This window comes from Cynocephalus volans, chromosome 14 (assembly GCF_027409185.1).
Source record: "Cynocephalus volans isolate mCynVol1 chromosome 14, mCynVol1.pri, whole genome shotgun sequence".
Taxonomy (NCBI): Eukaryota; Metazoa; Chordata; class Mammalia; order Dermoptera; family Cynocephalidae; genus Cynocephalus; species Cynocephalus volans.
Window position 1 is genome coordinate 98,266,132 of NC_084473.1, and position 21,090 is coordinate 98,287,221.

At 38.6% G+C, this 21,090-nt stretch overlaps 2 protein-coding genes across 8 annotated transcripts in view; one reads left to right on the forward strand and one right to left on the reverse strand.

Annotated features, from left to right (window-relative positions):
* FHL2 (four and a half LIM domains 2) overlaps positions 1-846 on the forward strand; it is a 63,780-nt gene extending 62,934 nt beyond the window's left edge. For all 6 annotated transcript variants that reach the window (XM_063078426.1, XM_063078428.1, XM_063078427.1 and 3 more), the window contains one exon: positions 238-846. In XM_063078426.1, coding sequence (XP_062934496.1) covers positions 238-389 — 152 coding nt within the window. In that variant the 3' untranslated portion in view covers positions 390-846. The remainder of the gene's footprint in view (positions 1-237) is intronic.
* A 328-nt stretch (positions 847-1,174) lies between these two features.
* Positions 1,175-21,081, reverse strand: C14H2orf49 (chromosome 14 C2orf49 homolog). 2 transcript variants are annotated; one of them, XM_063078339.1, is made up of 5 exons: positions 20,957-21,081; positions 18,692-18,858; positions 15,268-15,643; positions 13,391-13,464; positions 1,175-1,353 (listed from the first exon to the last, which is right to left on the reverse strand). In XM_063078339.1, the coding sequence occupies exons 1-4, from the start codon at positions 21,053-21,055 to the stop codon at positions 13,408-13,410; spliced, it is 699 nt and encodes a 232-aa protein (XP_062934409.1). In that variant the 5' UTR covers positions 21,056-21,081; the 3' UTR covers positions 1,175-1,353; positions 13,391-13,407. The 2 variants fall into 2 exon arrangements, with proteins under 2 accessions (XP_062934409.1, XP_062934408.1); XM_063078338.1 differs by lacking the exon at positions 1,175-1,353 and having other exon boundaries at positions 10,389-13,464.
* Between the last annotated feature and the right edge of the window lie 9 nt (positions 21,082-21,090).

A 21,090-nucleotide genomic window follows, 5' to 3' on the forward strand; every position in this document is an offset into this window, starting at 1 on the left:
CCAGTTCATGTAGCTGCTTGTTCTGATATTTACGACCTCCTCCAGGCTGTGCGTAGTGTCTGATTTATGTACAGACTCCCAGCACCCAGTCACTAGAAACCCACACTCTCCATGTCACACAATGGAAACTCTGAAACGCATCCACCTGGAGTGCCTCCTTCAGTCCCAGTGGCTTGATTCTCACCGGTTAATACTCCCTCCCCTTCCTCATGTGGGATTCTTTTTCTCTGTTGACAGGACTTGGTGGCACAAAGTACATCTCCTTCGAGGAACGGCAGTGGCACAACGACTGCTTTAACTGTAAGAAGTGCTCCCTGTCACTGGTGGGGCGCGGCTTCCTCACAGAAAGGGATGACATCCTGTGCCCTGACTGTGGGAAGGACATCTGAAGTCAACACAGGCACATTCCTGCTTGTGATCTCACACACAGATTTATGTATTTTCTTTCTCAACAAGGCAGTGTTGTGCTCTGGTTTCCACCAGCCATGTCGAAACTTTCCCCTGATACTCACACTTGTTTAAACTCTTTCATGCTTTGTACTAGCTCAGTCCTGGGGAAGGGGAAAACCCTTGTGTAAACCCTAGATGGGAAGATGATTTGCAATTTTTGTAATCAAGTAAGGCAAACCCAAGTGTAAAAATCCTTCTGAATGATGTCTTTATAAATGTATCTTTCTTTTCACTGTGTATTTAATTTTTAAGTGCAATTAACACATGTCACGAACTTGAAAGTTTTCCTAACTATATAAGGTAATGAAGAATTGGTATTTACAGCTCTGTAACTTCTTATCATGTAAAACCTAAAGCAAGATCATGTGACTTACAATAAAGCTGTTCAGAACAAAATCTTTTGCCAGTCACAGTGTGTGAAAAAACAACTAAACATGGAGGTTCTGAGTCTAAGTCACACTTTATTGCAGGGTCCAGTGATCAGCGTATGAAGTGCAAGTTCTGATGGGCTGCGGCAGTGTTAACCAAAGTGCATCACACCGTAATTTAAAGGAAGCCTTCAGTCAGCACTGTACCTCTTCCTTGCTACCTTCTCTTTCTTTCCCCTTCCTAAACTTCTTTCTCTGGAAAGGTAATGCTCTGCATTTGATGCAGTAACATGGATATGAGCAGCAGCATATGAGGCTAATGACAGTGAAGCCAATTTTCAGGTCGCTTTTCTTGGCAGAACTTCGCTCTGTCCCATTGCCATGGATCTGTCTTACACCAACCTGCCTTTTCTTCCATAAAGTGAGGGCTGCAAAAAGACACAAGCAACTCTAGGCCAGAGACGACCTCTTGTTTATCTGGATATTCTCAACACCCTAACAATTGAGGGCATGCTGGGAGCCTTCGGTGTTGTTTCTGAAAAGACAAGAAAGACAGTGAGAGAGAGAGAGACAGAGAATCATTGCAGTAAAAGTAATAGTCTGAGCTCCTACTTTGGCAGTAATCTATAAAATAATCTTGGATAGCGTAGTGTAAAACTGGGAGGCACTGAGCCGATTTATGAGATAGAGCATTGCACATTCTCTTTAGAATGGTAGCATTAGTGGGGCCGGCCCGTGGCTCACTCGGTAGAGTGAGGTGCTGATGGCACCAAGGCCACGGGTTCGGATCCTATATAGGGATGGCCGGTTTGCTCGCTGGCTGAGCGTGGTGCTGACAACACCAAGCCAAGGGTTGAGATGCCCTTACCGGTCATCTTTAAAAAAAAAAAAAAAAAAAAGAATGGTAGCATTAGTGAATTTTGTCCTTAGTTTCCCAAGACAATACAGTATGATAAAATGATATGTTGTGCAACAGAAAAACCTGGTGGATATCAAGTCTGATGTGTGCTGAGCATATGTGAAAATCAGCTTCTTAATCTGGGTGGTAGTTCCTGTTAGACATGTTTGATCATGTCTGAGATGGGTCTTCTGGTCGATGTGAGGTTTTGCTTAAAAAGAATAACTGCATCTCTCCTTATAGCTGTCTTCTTCATAATATGAAAGTAAAAGCACTCCAGATTTCATTGTGAAATATCTAACCTGTTCCTCATTAAAACCACACATACAACAGACTTACTCAACGTTAAATTACCCTACCTAAAATTAATGGTTAGGGGGAGTTGCAATTTCAGTAAGTAGCTCTGATTGGACTAAACTTCCCTCAAATAACAAGAGATGGAGTTCTGGACAAAATGTTTTTTACAATTTTGAAAACACTGGAGCATGATCCAATGCAGGCAGACATTGGAGGGGAGTGGACACTTGGAAGAAGAGAATGGCACTGGGTAGTTTTCCCTTTTTTACGGCTTTTATCCAAGAGCTAAGGCACTGGCTGGATGGGACTTTAGGATGGTGGAGTGCAGAGCTCGGCTGACCTTCTTCCTACTGAAGAAAATTACATATATATATAAACCAAACAACTTAAAGTCTAAAAATTTCCCTATAGGCATACAACAGAGAAATATTTATTCAGGAAAACCTACTACTAAATCTTAGCAAGAACAGTGATAATCTCTGACACTTGAACTGCAGCCCAATCTCATCCTACTCCCACTCCCAGCTTTGTGTGACAAGCTTTGGGTACAGCCAAGAAAGTGAGGGCTCCCTCTCCCCCTAGATGTGACAGGCTGAGAGTCTTGGGTTCCAATTGCCTTTGCCCCGGTCTGCTCCTGGGGCAGAGGTTCCATACTGGAGAGGCATTCTGAGAAGACCAGGCGCTACCAACCCACTCACAGATAAGGCATGTCACTCCAGGAGAAGCAAGCTGTTGTCAGCCCCCAGAGGGAGAGGCAGGCTCTGAGAACTGGTGGCTCAGTAGCTCTACCTGAGAGGGCTGATACTGGTACCAAGAATGGAGAAATCTGTGCCTAATGTGATTTTCAAAAACAAGAGATCTTAGTGGCAAGTAGTTAAGAGGGGCTGGTAGCTCCATGATACTGAAAGCAAAATGGCAGACCAGCCAGAAGTTTAACAGAGAAAAGCAGAGTAACAGACAGCCAAGAAGAACCCGCCTAGAATCTTGCTTATCCCTGGGAGTCCAGAAGACTATGCATGGACTGGGTTGTACCCACTCAGGAGCAATCAATGTGGGAAGCAGAACAGACTTGAAAGCATTCTCCCAACCACACACAGATTTATTGGCAAAGAACAGAAGTCTTATTAGCTCATAGTGGTTAAGCAGAACCTCTGACCAAACACTGGCTGAACATATAATTGTCGGTTACATGAACTAAAGGAAACCATGTTTAAAGAATTAAAGGAAGGTATGATAACAATTACTCACCAAACAGAATACCAATAAAAAGAAAGTCTAAAAGAGAATCAAATGGAATCCTGGAGTTGGAAAGTATACTAACTGAAATGAAAAATTCACTAGAGGGGCTCATTAGTAGATCTGAGTGGGGAAAAGAAAAAAAAAAACAGTGGACTTGAAGATAGAACAATAGACATGCAATCTAAAGAACAGAAAAAAATGAAAAAAAAGTAATCAGCCTTAGAGAAACGTGAGACACCAACATATTCATATGGAAGTATCAGAAAGAGTGGATAGAGAAAAGAGACAGAAAAAATATTTTAAGAATGGCCGAACACTTCCCCAAATTTGATTAAAAATACTAATGTACAAATCCAAGAAGCTCAACAAACTCAAAGTAGGATAAATGCAAAGAGATCCACACCCAGACATATCATAGTCAATATGCTGAAATCCAAAGACAAAGGGAAAATTCTGTCTCTAAAATAATATAGTTCTATGATTAAGTAAGAATTTTTATTAAACTGTGAAATTAAAGACACATATATAAAAGTACACAAAACAAATGTTAATAAGCAAAACTAAACTATGGTGGTAGAATAGTGGTTACCCCTTTGACTGGGGAAGGACATGAGGGAGCCTTCTGGAATGTTGGAAATGTTCTGTATTAAGGGTTGGCAAACTGTGGCCGATGGGCTAAACCCTGCCCATTGCCTGTTTTCTTGAAAAAAAGTTTTACTGGAACACAGCTATGCCTGTTCATTTACTCATTGGTTGGCCCACAGGGCCTACTTTTTTACTATCTGGCCCTTTACAAAAAAAGCTTGCCAATTCTACTTTGCTATCTGGATCTGGGTAGCAGTTACATGAGGGTATACACATATATAAATGTGTGTGCGTGCCTGTGTGTATACACACGGATATTTTCACTGAGCGGTACAAGTTAAAAAGTTTTTAACTTTACAGTATTTTACTATACCTCAATAAAAATTTAAAAAATAAAAATATGCATATTGAACTTTTTATAGTTTCTTGTACTGGACACTTATTTTAAAGCTTGTCTTTTTTCTTTAAACACAGAAAGTAAACTTGTTTGATCTCTACTTGATTATTCCAGTGCAGACAGTCCTTGACTTATGATGGTTCGATTTATGATTTTCTAACTTTACAATGATGAAAAAGCAATGCGCGTTCAGTAGAAACTACGTCAAGTTGCTACTCGAACCATCTTTTTCATTTTCAGTTCAATATTCAATAAATTACACAAGATATTAAACACTTTATTATAAAACAGGCTTTGTGTTAGATGATTTTGCCAACTGTAGGTTAATGTAAGTGTTCTGAGAATATTTAAGGGAGGGTAAGCTAAACTATGATGTGCAGTAGGTTAGGTGTATTAAATGCATTTCTGTCTTACAATATTTTCGACTTTCGATGTGTGTAACCCCATCATAAGTCAAGGAGCATCTCTACACAAAAACTTTTGGGGTCAGTCTCCACTGCCTGTTTCTGCTGCAGATCACTCTGGGTACCTGTCTTCTTGTATGCTTGGATAATGACTTGTTCTTATCATTGCCTTTAAAAAATCACCTGTGGGGGTCTCCTGAGGCTTAGAATGAGGGTGTCTTCCTGCAGAGATGATTTCTGTGGCTTCTGCAAGATGCCTGGACCACCACCACCAGACAGAACTACTTCCAAGTCCCTTCCTGAGTTAGTTTCCCCATCCTGGGGATGGGAACATTGGCTACCAATCTGCGCGAGTCTGCTTGCTTGCCTCCACACAACTTGTCCCTTCTTTCCCTTCCCTATTCTTCCTTCCTATTCTCCTGTTCTTTCTTTTCCTTCTTCCCTACCTTCACAGGGCAGGTTTCTTTCTTATTCACTCTTACCATGTGGTATTGTTCTACGAGGTCACACCTATAGGTGCCTGTCTTGGAGGGCTTGAGACTTACTTCTCTCTCCTTTACATCACAGTCACCTAAACCACAGCTGAGTTTCAATACAGCATCAAACAAAATGGACTACTTCTTTGGGTTCTTGCTTTCTCTTAGATTATTGCCTGTCAGCTCTTCAGTGCTTTTAAGATTAAATTTTGTTTCTCCAGCAGAATTGCTCCTTACATTTAAGAAGTCAGAGCAAGCCTTTTCCTCTAATGTTTAGCAAATGAAAAAACCTAACTATAAACATTGCATTAGTGACTTCCTCGCTGTTACACATTCTATAGTATTAAGATTTACACTGATTTTTAACTATTTCAGTGTCTTAAGCTTTGATTTAAATGCCCTTTATTTTTTCTTATAAATTATATACTTAAACTTTATGATAATTTTTAATATTTAGGATATTGTAAAATTCTTAGTAGAGCTAGTTTACCTTCAACCAAAACCATAAGAATTTAGTCACGGAAGTAACTGAAAGAGTTTGACTTGTGAGGCATGGACCATGAACATGGCGAGAAGCTCAGTAAATGTATCTGCTGTGAACTATGTGCCCTGGAACTACACTGATTACTACTCTCTCAATATTGTCCTTAGTGGAAGCTTCATCTCTGGAAAAAACTTTAAAGAAATGCCTGTAAAAGAACTCAGTGCTGTTGGCAGAACAGAACTTTACAGACCAGCAGAGAAATCCCTGTCATCACATACCTGAAGACTGGGGTATACGCAAAACATATCACTGACTTGCCACAACTAGACACAATCCAGTCTGTAAGCAGAGAGCTGCCCTCAAGTCATAAGTCAGCCCAATAAATAAACCCTAACTCCCTTGGAAAAGATTTTTAAAAAATAGATATACTAAGGCAGAATAAAAGTGGTATTAGCTTGTGTATCAATTAATCATTACTTTAGAAATTTAAAATATCTAAAATACATAGTCAATTCTCAATCATCTTTAGTGATGCCCATTCAGATTTGAGGGAACCTCTCATTATCTGCCTGGCCATTAAATGACAGACTAAAGGGGCTAAAGGATAAGCATAAGGTATATTCTAGAAATACAGAGAAATAAGACCTGGAAAAGAGTGAAATTCACCTGCTTGACAGAGGAGGAAATGGAAGCCCAGGAAGAATAAAGCTTACTCAAGACTGCAGAGAGGCCAACACACTAGAAACCCAGTCTCCTGACTCTTAGCATTGTCCCCTAAAATACGAATTATTTTCTTACAGGTAAAGATGCTTATGGGGTAAGTGCCATCTCTGAATACATATGAGATCCTTTTAAACACTGAGAAGAAAATGTTCAGATGATGTACATGACAAAATGTACATAAACTACAAAACTGTCCTTTTACTGGCATCTATTAGCATTTATACAGTTAGAAGCATATGAATAAAATAATTTCCCAGGTTCTGAGGGGATCCTCTAAAAGAAAAATCCATTGTTTGTTTTTGGTTGGTTTCTCCAGACTTCAAGGAATTGAAACACATAATCAGGAAACTATCCAGTGCACAGAATACTGTGACCTTAATTATTAAGTATTCTTGAGATTCTTTCTCAAATTGCTATTGTTTAGACTGAATCAACTGAGATTAATAAAAAGACAAGGCCCTTGAGGACAGGGATCTTGTTTTATTTACTCCAATTCCTTATGAAGACACCTTATAACTAGTGAATGGATGAGATGTTTGTCCAGGGATTTTTATTGTTCAGAAAATAGAGAAAGGTTAATTTGATATTCTCTTTTTCAATAAAATGATAAAACTGCATAACTACCTTTTAAATGTTATGACTTAAGTAACACTGGAAGTGAATGAAGCTATAAGACTAATGGTAAAGGAATTGTAAATAATCAGTATATTCTAGTTGATACAGTTGTTTCCCACATGGGCACATGCTAACTATTCTGTAACTGCTATACAAATGCACTGGAACTGAACAATTAAGTAAATGGATGGCAGTTGGTGGGAGCCATATTTCTCATTGTTGGAATGGGAGGTTACAGATAAACAAGAGAAGAAGTCTAGAATGATCAAGATGGTACTGGGTTAGAGTTGGAGACATCAGTATGAACTCATGTTTAACTTACTATAGTTAGATGGTTACATATCGAAATATTTATAGATAAGTATACACAGACTGGTTAATATAGACACATATATTTCCTTGTTCTGTCAGTTCAGAAGGCCTGGAAGCAATGACACCCCAGTAGCAATGAGCACACCTGACAACTAGACCTTGATTTTTAATGCCTTTCTCCAATAAGAGGAACCTTGGAGAAACGGCTGATTGTAGGACTTGGGTTCTTGGAGAAACGGCTGATTGTAGGATGTACGCAGGAAATACACAAAATGAACCTGGAGCATCCCACAGTGCCAGGAAGTAAGGATGTGCAAAAGAAAACAAAATGATAGGGTAAGTCAAAGGGAAACAGGGGCTAACTGAGAGAGCTTTCAATGGCCAAAGCTGGAACAATTTGAGCAGGAAAAAAAAAAAAAAAAGCACTAGAGTATAACCCAAAGTATAAAGTACCCATGAGTCCATACTGATACTATTGAATAAAAAAATTAACAGTGGAGAATAGATGAATCTCCTATGCAGAACTCCAAATAATTTATGGAGATACCTGGTCTGCAGGATAGAGCCTAACTCCCCACCCCTCAAGTGACTTCCTTCCAAAGAGCAAAGCATGAAAAGGGGGAAGAGCAACTTTATAATGGAGAAACCTGACAAACACTGCTTCAGCCAGGTAACCAATGTTAACCTCAGAAGTGAAGTCCTCAAAATAATGTGATGAAAATGCCGCTTCACCTCCGTGGTCTTCCCCCAAAACCAATAGGCCCAGTCTAATCATGAGAAAAGCATCAGAAAAATCTCGATTGAGGGGCATTCTACCAAATACCTAACCAATACTCCTCAATACTGTTAAGGTCATCAAAAACAAGGACAGTCTGAGAAACTGTCACAGCCAAGAGGAGCCTAAGGAGACCTAACAACTAAACGTAATGTGGTATTCTGGGTAGGATTCTGGAATAGAAAAGGGATATTAGGTAAATCTGATATACGGAAATCTGAATAAACTATAGACTTTAACAATAATGTATCGATATTGACTCATCGTGACAAATGTACCATACTAATGTATGTTAATAACGGGTAAACTGGGTGTGGGGTATGTAAATACTCTTTGTACTATCTTGGCAATTTTTCTATAAATCTACTAAAACTGTTCTAAGAGGTTTACTTTTTAAAAGCTTATTTAAAAATTACATAGCAGGCCAGAATACATAACAGAAGGTTTTGATAGATATGGTGTTTTTATATTTATTAAAAATATTTGTCTTTCACTGTAACTAGTATTTTATCGTCTTCTAAGAGTTTAACTATTAGTCCAAGAAACAAATATTTTAGTTCAAACTATTTACAGAAGAACTAAAAAACAAAACTTGGATAATCTTACTAGAGGAAATAAGGTATTTAGGATTATTATATACTTATTTAACTAGTCGTATTTATTCACCTGATTGCTTGGTTAAGTCAGAACACCATTAACAAATATCTTCCAATTGCTCTTAGAATCAAACCCAAAGTCCTTACCTCAGACGGCCAACTTAAGGTCCTGCACAATCTGGCTCTTGTCTACCTTCTTTGACTTCATTTTACACTACCCTCACCCCTATTTGTTATTGACTTGAGCCATACCTCTTTCTATTCTAAAATCATAGTAAGCCTTAGGATTTTCACATTTTGCCCTTTTCTGGTACCTGTTATCTACTGCTGGGTAGCAAACCACCCCCAACACTTAGTGGCTTCATACAATACGCATTTTATTCACTCATGATTGAGTCAGCAATCTGGACTGATCTCACCTGGGACACCCATGCAGCGAGTCACCTCTGGCAGCTAGAGTGTGAAGGGATGGGTAGCGGTCACAGGTCTGTGCCGGCTGCTGGCTGGGCCATGGACTTCCAGTGGGCAAGCCTGGTCATTTTTGCATGGACGTAGCAGGAGTCCAAGAGTGAGAGTAGAAGCATTTACTCGATCAAAGCAAGTTAGAAGGCCAGTCCATGCTTAAGTAATGGGAAAGAGACTCCACCTTTGAAGGGAGGAGCAAAACAGAGTATGTAGCCATCTAAAACTGACCACACGTAGGATGCTTTTCCTGAAAGCTTCTCACAGCTGTCCCTTAGTCATGCTCCCTATAAAATAAAATCTCTTAAAAGAGGCCTTTCCTAACCACTACATATAAGGTGGCTTCTCATCTTACCCCCCAGTCCCTCACCATTTCATGACCCTGTTTTATTTTCTGTCATTGTGATTACCCATTATATCATCGTTCACTTGTGTGTCTCCTATATTGGGGCAGGAACTTCACCTCCAAGAGCTAGAATAACAGGAACTCAACAGATATAGAGACAATCTTTATTTTTTATTCCAAAATAGGGAAATACCAAGTTATTAAACAATTAAAAGAGTAAAGTACTTCAGTTAGTAAAATGCACTTTAGTAAAAACAATCTAAATGGAAATAAGATTTTTTGTCTCTTCAATCCAAACAAAAAATGAAGAATCTATTCTTTAAATTCAAAGTAGAAAGTTACCTTAGTCTTTTCCAAGTTTCTTAATTTAGAGCTTCAGTCTCCAAATGTAATAACATTAAGATACCAGTTTAGAGGGGGAAAAAGGAGAAATTGGTAAAGGGACACAAAAATCAACTACATTGCTTATTGATAAATTAAAAATTTTTTAAAAAAAATAAATAAATAAAGAGGAAAAAGAAAAAAAGATAACAGTTTAGAAATTTTTTTTCCAGATCACTCCAAACACAATCTCTCAATTAATCTCTGGTTTGTCCCATTTTGTTAAGAAAACTTATTACATGGGAAGGTTGCGGGATTCCTGTTTCCATCCCTCAAGGCGTACTGGCAGTCAACGTGACAGCCTCTGCTGCACCACGATATCCCAAACAGCAGACCATCCTAGTCGCTCACCCCTCCCATCCACAGCAGGGGCCCCAAGATGTGCCTGGACTATTTGGATCATGCCTAATCCAATCAATCCAGGTAGAGGAGGTTGTACTATAAAGAATGATACTTTCCAATATAGTTTACTCAAATAAAAACAGATCAAGTCATTACAGAGTATTTTTCCATTTTATTTATGAATGACAGACCTACTCAAGATAATTTTATTCAATTTATTTAAATAAGGATAAGGCTACTTAAAAGACTTTTACATACAAAAATGTACATTACAAGGTTAAACTTTTCCGTACTGCATTACAAAACCTGCACAAGCATTTAATAAAAGAGCACATGTAAAAACATTTTGACCATTTTGTAGCCTCTAAAAATTACTGAAGTTCCACAGTAGTAAATAGAGGAAGCTCTTACATATATACATGATTTAATCTACTGGCAGTTTTACTTAATGTAAGTTTTAAAAAGGTCATTGCTATTGAATGAGTCTCTAGATCAGTTTTAGAATCGTCTTTCAAGTCAGCCAAAATATTATTTCAGATAATAATTCCAATTCTGGAGAATTTTAATACTGGCAAATATATTATGGCCTCATAGTACAGTTGAACCAACTTTCCAAAGTGCCTGGTGGCTGACTAAATTAATAAGGCTGTTTTGGAAAAGTGTACTGCCTTCACAGCCACTGCGAAGCAACTGAGTGCCCTGGTGCTGCAGACTTTCCAGAAATCACACAGCAGTCTATGATCCCTCAAATGCAGAGGACTGGGGGTCAGCCTACCTTCACCCCTCAGTGAATAACTAGGGCCAAGCAATATGACTTGCAAACATAAGCCTGAGGCTTAGGATCTATAGAAAGGAGGAAGAATGGAAGGAAAGAAAGAAAACATATGGGGGAGGGGGAAAAATGAAAAACAAGGAACAAAGAGGGAAAAGAAGAACAAGGACCACCTGCTAATGGCAGCAAGTGGTAAAGTGCATATAATAACTACATCTCACAAGCCACCCACTGACTCTAATGCCACACATTTGCCTACCCCAACAATAAAAAAAGCTGGCTTTATTGGCTTATAGAATCAAGAGCAACAATATTAACCCTTGTTAGTGAGTAAAGGGTATTCCAAAGTTGCTCCTCATTCAAATCAAGTCCCTCTAACCTTTCAAGAAAATCAAAACAACACTTCAAAAGTAAGACTCCCAATGCTGTTGCTCCAGATTCCCACCACTCAGCATGTTTCACTATGTGGAGAAAGACACTGCAAGACAAGCTGTATCCATACACTTTCAGAAGGCACAGCACTCGAAGATGGTGGGATTACGCAATACATAGTACACAGTTTAGCACTTCTCCACATGTCAAACTCAAAATAGCTCAATAATATGCTGCTGTATGAGAACCGATTCTGAATGTTCATAATATAGACTTCAATTTGAAGCAACAATGTTACACAGTTCAGCTGTTATTACCAACCTACTCTGTAAGTTAAATATACAAATTAAAAATTAATTTCACTGAGTAACTAAAAATAAGTTCCCACTGACTTAAAATTGTCATATGGCTAACTCTCTCTTAACTAAGAGAGAAATGCAGAAGGAAGCAGAGGGGAAAACTGAATAGAAAATATAATTTGTCATTCTACCCAAAATCTGAACTTTTTGTTATCTATTTATTTTTTGGTGGCTGTCTGGTATGGGGAAATCTGCACTTTTTAAATCTCCCTTAACATGTATTTATGTACAGGATCACAGCTGCCCATCAACAATATTACATACATCAGCCCTGCAGATAACTATATATTTAACAATTTACTATAATACTAACAATTTATGCAACACTTAGTATGTATCAATTTTGTCTTATATGTACAGCCTTATAGTCTGGAATAAAGGCAGAAGTGTTAAAAACTATAAAGTTAAAGTCTTAGTAATGTACTTACCTGCAAGGCTGAATTAATGTTTTGGAAGGCTATTCAATAGCTAAATTAAAATGCTTGTTTTAACATCAAAAGAAAAATGAGACTCCTCTAAAACATATTGAAAAAGGCATATAAGGTATCCTTTGCTCTTGATTAGAAATACATAGCAGAAAAGCAGACATTAGAACTCATGAATATAAGGTAAATCCTATTTTTCCAGTGGTTTCCATTATATAACTGCAGTGATAATACTACTTGAATAAAAATAAACAAAAAACCTAAGCAGATAATTCTGAGTGGAACACCCCTGTGGGAAACTGTCCACATTATACCTGTGGGGAGCCCTGTCTGGCTAGGACTCCACAGGCTCCACTCCAGTAGCTCCTCTACTGCCTACTCCAGATCACACTGATTTTCCCCCTCACTGCTATACCTCCTGGACTCTCACAAGTTCAGAATTCTATTCTATTCTCTAAACTTTCTGCCATCATGTAACACCTCCAACATGATTACTCAGCCTGAATATTTTTAAATCAATTTCATTTTGAAATGATTAAGCTCCTAGGAGAAAGTTAATAGCTGAACTCAAAGAATGAGATCACAGACTGCTCATAAGAAGAATACATAGGACTGATGCATGACAAGAACATTGTAAACAATGGAACAAGTACAGGATTGAACAGCAAACTCATAATAAATCAATTCTGTTGTGACTTCAGGGAAGGAGCAATAGCAAGCGCTGACTTCCCTTTTTTTTCCCTTATGGGAAGAAGCAATGTAAGCAATTACAGAACTGCAATTTCATCTGCATATTGTGAATAATTTCTAGCAGTGCTACAAGATACCTTTCTTGGTGAACCCTTGAGGATGAGTGTGGCAATACTTACTAAAATATCGTGATGAACTGTTAGATGCTTCTGCTTGGGAAAAGAAATTAATAAAAGTAGTGAACTAGTAAAATACTTGAGTTTAAAAAAAGATCTCAAGTTTCCCCAAAGTCTGAAAGAGACTAATGAGAATAATTCCTAAAATCTAAAATTCACTGGCTGCTTTATACCAGACCTGCAGCTAACGATCTGACTAAGGTCAATATAAATAACATACTAAGCCATTAGTTTAAAAATAAATTCTTTCCGAATCAGGGCATAAAGGGTAAAAATTTAAAATAAAAAAGGAAGGGAGGAAAGAAGAGAAGGGAAGGAAAGGAAAGACTTTATTTTTTGAACCTATTTTAAACCTCTTAAGAAAATTCCGCAATAATCAGGATCTCTGTAAATACTGTCAATATATATGAACTTGTTTGAAAAGCTACAGTTACAGTTATATTTACATTTCGGAAACTTTCCTTCACGGCCAGGTAACATGTTGTATCTTCCTCTTTGCTTCTGGAGGCTTCAGGTTATTCTGAAAGACATGAACAGAAAAATCAGTGTATGCTTGCAGAAATGTCAAAATAATTTTAAACAGCCAAGGTTTACTATTATTACATTAATAGAAGATCACTGCTGCCATCTGGTGGGAATATATGGTTCTCAAATGTTTTCATATAAGAATAATCCAGAGCACTTAAACACATGCCCAGGTTTGGGCCTTAACCCAGAACCAATTAAATCAGAATCCACAGAAGGTAGGGGTGGAGGCTGACTTTTTGTTTTGGGTTTTCAGAAGCACCTCATGTGATTCTAACGTGCAATCAGAGGTGAGAACCACTGGCTGCCCCAGACCTGCTTCCTCCCTGCCTAGCCCATCTCCTTTGCCTTCACAATCCAGTCAGTGGAAACTGTTAACAATGTGAGAAAAGTTACCTATATATAAATTACCTTGGGTAGAGAAATGCAATTTAAGAGCCTTCAAAAAATAAAAAAATAAAAAAATAAAAAATCCTTGAGGCTCACTCACTGCAATATTTGAGTTCTGGCTTATTCTTTCAACTCTCAGCCCACACCCTCCTTCTCTGTCCGACAAAGGTTGCTGAAATAAGTATGGAGGCAGCCTGGTGTTATAAGAGTGTTCCCTGGGAGTAAATAAACCTAAACTCAAATTTCAGTTGCATCACTTACTGACTCTGGAACCCCGGAAAATTTAAATTCTGTAGGTTCCTGTTTCCTCATCTGTGAAACAGTAATACCAATGGTGCCTACTTCACAGAGTTGCTGAAAGGACTCAATGAACCACTATAAGTAAAGAACTCAGGGCTAGACAGGTAGCTTTCTTTTTCCAGGGTCTGTTATTTTATAATGTTCAAGCTTCTCTGCATTTTGATCCCTCTGACACACAATTAGAAGATGATAATAAAGCCAAAGTATACTACAGAAACAATGGCTACAAAACTGGTAGGTGTTTAAAAGTAAAATCACTTTTCTCAGAAGTCTACGGAAAGATCAAATACACATATATAAAAATAAAGTCACCTTATAAATTAAACCCTAAATAAATTGTGTAACTGTACCGAATTTGCCAGCATATGAAATCCTAGCATCCAAATACTTTAATATAGTAGAGCACAACATAATAGATTACCCCAAACATCCTCTATCCCTCCAAAATTAGTTACATTTGAGAGGTAGGGGAGAAAAGGTAAATCTTAAAAAAAGATTCTGGTGTAGTTTTAAGGTAAGTGCAAACAGACTTAAGGTCAAGCCCCAAATGCTACTTAATAAATGTGTGACCCTGAACAAATTACTTAACATTCTAGCATTACTAATAAAGGAATATTTCTCCTTTAGTACCAAGGTAGTTAAAGGAACTAAATGATAAAAATCTTGGAAAAGTGTCTAGTAGATTCTCTCTTTTCACACATTTTAACCAAAAATAAAGTGCACTTTTTGCAAAAACACTAGTTAATCTTCATGGATTTAAAAATTCCAGGGTTTGGGCCGGCCCCGTGGCTCACTCGGGAGAGTGCAGCGCTGGTAGCGCTGAGGCCGCGGGTTCGGATCCTATGTAGGGATGGCCGGTGCGCTCACTGGCTGAGTGCGGTGCAGACGACACCAAGCCAAGGGTTACAATCCCCTTACCGGTCCAAAAAAAAAAAAAAAAATTCCAGGGTTCAAACACGAGTAATGAGATGTGAAAATCAGACCATTAAAGGTTCAAGAACAGCATGTAGTACAGCTGACCTACCTCGGGCTAACACACAGGAAAACGAAACCTGAGCAGTCTATCATTCACACCACTTATTAGCACGGAAACTTCCCCCACACATACCAGGGCTTCTGCTTCTTCTTTAGGAACGGCTCGCTTTAACTTCACGGGAGTAGTTCCAGCAGGGGTCAAAGGTGGCGACTTCACAAAGCCAGAAGCACTTTTCCTATGCATTAAGTCATTGTTCTGTTTAGTGTCATTATTACTGTGTTTCGTTTTATTGTTCGTAGGCAAATTGGAAGACAAAATTAGGGGTGAAACACTTGAAGAGGAATTTGATAATTTTGGAAAGGCGTTACTGGTAAAGCTTGCCTGAGGGGGAGGCTTGAGTCGACCGTTATCTCCATTCTCTGTCTTTTTCACTTTTATGCTTGTACTTGTTGAACTTCCATCAAATACAATGAGGGGTCTTTTCCTTAACCCGTCTACAGTGCTACTCCTGAAATCAAAGAGATGCGCTTTTGAAAAATACCACCTCAAACAGCCAACCAGTTCACTGGAATTCAAAGTGAAAACAAACAATAACCAAAAAGATTTACTGATAAGACTAATTTACTATAAATGGGACTACTGTAAATGAAATTTTCTGTTTGCTCTAAATGAAATAACTTCCTAGTGCTTTATTTTAAAGTTTAAAATACTTATTTACAATGAATTTAAAGTTAGCATCAATGTACACACAAGATACAGCTACTTTTAAAACATAAAATTCAGTAACCATAAAATTGAAAACAGAATTTCCTTGTTAAAAAAAAACCAACAACCCCCCCCCTCCCAGTTTATTGATAGGGTTATCTTGACCATGTAATCAGTTACTATTGGGCTGGCTGGTTAGCTCAGTTGGTTAGAGCACAACCTTGTAACACCAAGGTCACAGGATTGGATCCCCAAACCGGACAGCTGCCAAAAAAAAAATCAGTTATTATTTAGAAAGGGTAATAAATTATAAAACTTTACCAATTATAAACAATGAGACAGAACATTCTATTCCCTCCACTGAATGTCTCTAAAGCCAAGGGATTTTCTAAACTAATTGTAACTGTAACATTTGTACAATTTTAACTGTAAAATTTGTTGAGAGTCTTCATATTTAGCTTCTGAAAATCAAATTTCCACTCTTAATCATAAAGGTAAATAATCCAAGTGTTCATTTGTTTATTACTCATTATCCCTTGCAATACAACAGATTTGTGTAAGAAAAAAATCTTTAAATATGTTAAAAGCACTTGAGTAGCCAGTTATTAGAAAGAACACTTTAGCCTTGCCACTCGAAGTGTGGTTCATGGTTCTGCACCCTCAGTATCATCCTGGGAGCTTGTAAGAAGTACAGAACCTGGGGCCTCAACCTGAACTAACAAATCAGAATCTGCATTTCAACCAGATCCCCAGATGACTAGCCAAACTCACCAATTATTGGGTCACCACTGAACATCACTTGACAGAAGGTGAAAAATAAGCTCACTGTATACCCACTGCCATTGGAGAAGGGGAAACAGAGGGTCTGAGAGCAGGGCTTGTAAACTTGTGAGAGGTCAATCTAAGACTCCAAGCATGCTGAAGTTTGAGAAGCGCCGCACCACGGATCGGGTCTTAGCTCTGTGTGAAAGACCTTGGGCACTTTACAGCGCTTCTCTGGCTCTCAGTTCCTCCATAGATAAAATAATAAACGGTTCAACAATACAATATGATCTCTTAAATCCTTCCAGCTTTAATGCTCTGATTCAGGAATAAAATTGCAAATTTTAAAAACAGAGTCAAAAGATTCTTTCCAAAATATTTGAGGGACTAATAGGAACTGTCATATGAAGTTTGCTTTGAAGGAAAGTATAACCAGCATTGAAAGTTTTGTTTACTAGGACTACTTGCCTTAATGTGCCTGAATAAGAGCCAAAGTAAATTTAAAGATATATGCAAGATAACCCATAGATTAATGAAAGTTAACACTAACACATAGTCTGTACCAAATTATAACCATCATGCTAAAATGATGCTTAATATGAACTGTGTTCTTGATCAAAGGCAAGACTGTACACAAATTTATTTTCCAAAAGACTGTGAGCATAAGCGTATTCTTCAACTATCTTCATGCTTAAGGGAATAATCTCAATCATGAGTTTTTCTTGAGAACCAGAGATTAAGACCACCAATCAACTCAAGAGCTACATATTCTGCTTTACTCCTGGCCTTCCCTCTGTCTTCTCCTGTTGTCTCTAATGCATTGCCTGTGACAGTACTTTACAAACAGAAGTCCCTACTGAAAACCAATTACATTGTATAATGAAGAATATACTAATTATCCTGATTTGAACATCACATATTGTACACAGGTATTGATATTCAATGCTGTACCCCACAGATATGTACCATCAACTATGCTCCAATAAAAAACAAAGAAAAAAAAGAAGACCTAAAAAGAAATTAATAATGATCAACAACACCCATTTGTGGTAAAACAGACACAGCAGAAGCAATAACTAAATCACTTAGGGATCTTAGGACACTGTCCTCACTAACTAACCAACAACACTGATCAAATGTAATTTTCTTTAAAAAAGGAAATTAACTTGCTTGTGGTTTTATGAAAAAATTTTTTAATTGCAGAAAAATTAAGTAGTTTACCTGAAGCTAGATGAGAGGCTCTTCATTTCTGTATTAGTCAAAGACCTTAGAGTCTTACTTGACCCATCTTTTCTCTCAAAATTCAGCAAATCCTGTTAGCTCTATCTCCAAAACACATGCAGACCCCAACCTACCAAATCCACTACCTTAGTCAAAGCTACTACCATTTATTGCCTGGATTACAGAACAGTCTCCTAACTGGTTTGCCTGCTTTCACCCTTGCACACATTCCCCTTGCCTTAAAGCACGTCTCAGTACAGCAGCCACAGTGATCCTGTTAAAATGTACACCCGATGGTGTCACCACTCTGCACAAAACCCTCCAAGGTTTCTCATCTCAGAGTAAAGCCAAAGTTCTTACAATGACTTACAAAGCTTTCCATGATCTGAAAATCTCTCCCACTTATCTGCAATATACCTCTTTTCTCCTACTCTTTATTCCAGCCCTGATGGCCTTTGCTGTTCTGGTATATGATGTGCATACTCCTAATCCAACCTCTTGAATTCTGCCTGAAATGCTAGCTTGCTCTCTACCTCCTGAAGGTCTATCTCTCTACTGAAATGTCATTTCTCAGTAAGGTTGTTCCCAGCCATTTTACTGAAAATTGTAATTCCTCTTCCTGTTACCTTTCTCCTTAGCATCTATCACTATGTGACATACCACATACTTAGCTTTTTTATGTTTCTCCCAATTAAAATATGAGCAAGGAATTTTATCAGTTTTATTCACTGCTATAAGCATAGTACCTGCTGCTTGACAAAAGAAACACTGAGCAAATGAATTTTTTTACTTATGTTTACCTGGGGGGAAAACCGAAACTGTTTTAGTCATATAAGATAAAATGGAAACTAGAACCACTAAAAAATACCTTTTAGTTTCATCTTTTATCTCGTGTTGTTCTCTTCTCTTTTCCATCATTTTCCCCCATCTATTCTTTGGCAAATCCCTCTGAGGCAATGGTATTGCATGCTGGACATAAAGATCAGTAAGATTGTCTTTGTTTATTCTTATGTCATCTTCAACAGCTATTTTCTTCTGTGGAAAAGGAAACAAAAGTAATTTCAAAACAACATTTGTCATTTTAATATCCACCTAACATGGTAAAACATTACTGTTTAACAAATTATAAAACCATTTTCACAATCACACACATGCTTAAAAGTTCTATAAGATACTGCAAGAAGCAGTAGGTTAAGCTTTACAAACATTAGGTTTGGCCTCATATTAAAGACAATGGTCACATTTCTTACTGTGACAAGGACTGCTGCCCACAACTGCTTAGCCAACACATCAGGCATGAAGACCATTTCCAGTAATATCATCTTAATCTATAAAAAGGATTGAAGATGGGAAACTGCATGGGCAAAATAGACAAAAGAAAGCTAATAATGACAACAAGTAGCAGATTCTGCCAGTAAGGTACCTTGATTGTTATCATTATGATCAGATCAGTGGATGGAGGTCTCAGCCTCGTCCTGTATATTGTTTCCCATGTTCCTCTAATATAGTGCTTCCTAAATTGAGGTTAACTACCAAGACTTCAAATAGCATCACAGATGGAAACTGAAGTCCCCTTACTGGTGAAATAACAGTACAGCCTTTTTTGCCACCCATGTTTCCACTGGTCCTTTCAAGTAGCTTCCGGTCATTGTCCAACCATCCCTATCTAAATCACCTCATTCTCCCTCATTTTCCAATTTGTTCTCAAAATCATGGAAAACATACAGCATAAGAATAGGAGTAGTCATGGAGACAGACTTTGGATTTAGGAAGGAAAAATGAAAATGGAAATGAGATCACAGGCTCTTCAACTTCAATTCAGAAAGGCTTGAAAACATTTGTATTTAGTACAAGAAAACAAATCAATCTATGAATATGTCCTCCAATAAACTTATACCAACTCCTTTTCTTTTTTATACCTAAAAACACATTTTACTTCTTTTTTCTCTCATAGAGTGGACTATTATCCATTTTCACCCTGTAGTCACTCAGAGGTAGCAAACCCTGGGACAACATTCCTAGAAGATCCATAGGCACGCTACCGGCCTTAGGGCACTGGATCTCAAAGTGTGGTTCCTAAACCAGCAGCAAGAACTGGTTAAAAATGCAAATTTTCAGGCCACATCCCAGATCTACTGAATGAGAAACTCTGAAGATGAAGTCCAGCAATCTGTTTTTTAACAAGCCCTAGGGTGATTCTGATGTATCTAAAAAACTTGAGAACCACTAGTAAATAGTAACTGACATCAATAAAATAATCTGTTTAACAGGAGGGCTTGAGGAAATTAGAGAAAGTTAGGGTACTGAGGAGAAAAACATATGGAAAAACAAAATATTCCACACAAAGCCCCAAGGAAACTTTCAGTAACTCTCTATCCCTTTAACAACAAACTTATCACTTTTTTTTCTCTTATTTTTCGCCGCTTCACTCACTCCTGCTGCTTTCCACGACACAGACCAGCCAGGTCGCTCCTTATCCCCTATCCGGAAAAGAAGACTTTCTTAGAATTTCAGGAATACCTGGGGAATAGGACTCATGTATCTGGGCCCTTGATAGGAGTCCACAACAGCTAAAAACTAGCAAGCGTTACATGAAGGGCCAGAAGGCATGGATTCTCCTCCTGGCCGTGCCATTTACAGATGATATGATCTTAAACAAATCACTTCATCCCTCTGGGACTCAATTTCTTCATCATTAAACAAGGTGAGAAGGTGTGAACTGGGCGATTTCTCAGAGGTTTTCCAGCCCTGATGGTCCACGATTTCCACCCTCCATATCTATTCTCCTACGCTTCTTGCCAGTCCCTCTCTTCCTCAGGCCCTTGCTTACATACAGGCTGAGAGGGTCTCCGGGGTCACCTCTTTCCGAGCCACCAAGGACCCAGGTACATAAGTTCTATTTCCCAGGGGTTCCTCAGATTGTACGGATGTCTTTTTTTTTGGACAGGTGGCGAGGCGCGAGAGGTAGGGTAGACCTGGCTGGTCTGTGTGGTGGAGAGAGGTACAAACCCAGCGGCAGGAGCGACTGAAGCGGGACTGTCTGTCTTCACCGAGGGCTCCTTGGGGCGAGCTCAGGAGCAAGAGCCTCTCCGGGCTAGGCCCACCCGCCCTCTTCCACCCCGGCGTGCCCAACCTGCTCCAGGGTGAGGAGAAGGAACTCCTGGGACAGCAGCTCCGGGTGCAGCAGCAGCTCTGAGTCGGTGCAACTACGACCGCCCACATCACCCGCCATCGTCGTCGCCAGGAGACCCGGGCCGGCTACCCACA

What these genes read in the sequence shown, in the direction of transcription:
- C14H2orf49 (XM_063078339.1), bottom strand. Translation starts at nt 21,055, where the DNA reads ATGGCGGGTGATGTGGGCGGTCGTAGTTGCACCGACTCAGAGCTGCTG. An exon ending in TTCTCCTCACCCTGGAGCAG is followed by an intron (nt 18,859 to 20,956) that starts GTTGGGCACGCC and finishes CCTTTTCCACAG; the next exon opens with AAGAAAATAGCTGTTGAAGA. An exon ending in AAGAAGAAGCAGAAGCCCTG is followed by an intron (nt 13,465 to 15,267) that starts GTATGTGTGGGG and finishes CATGTCTTTCAG; the next exon opens with AATAACCTGAAGCCTCCAGA.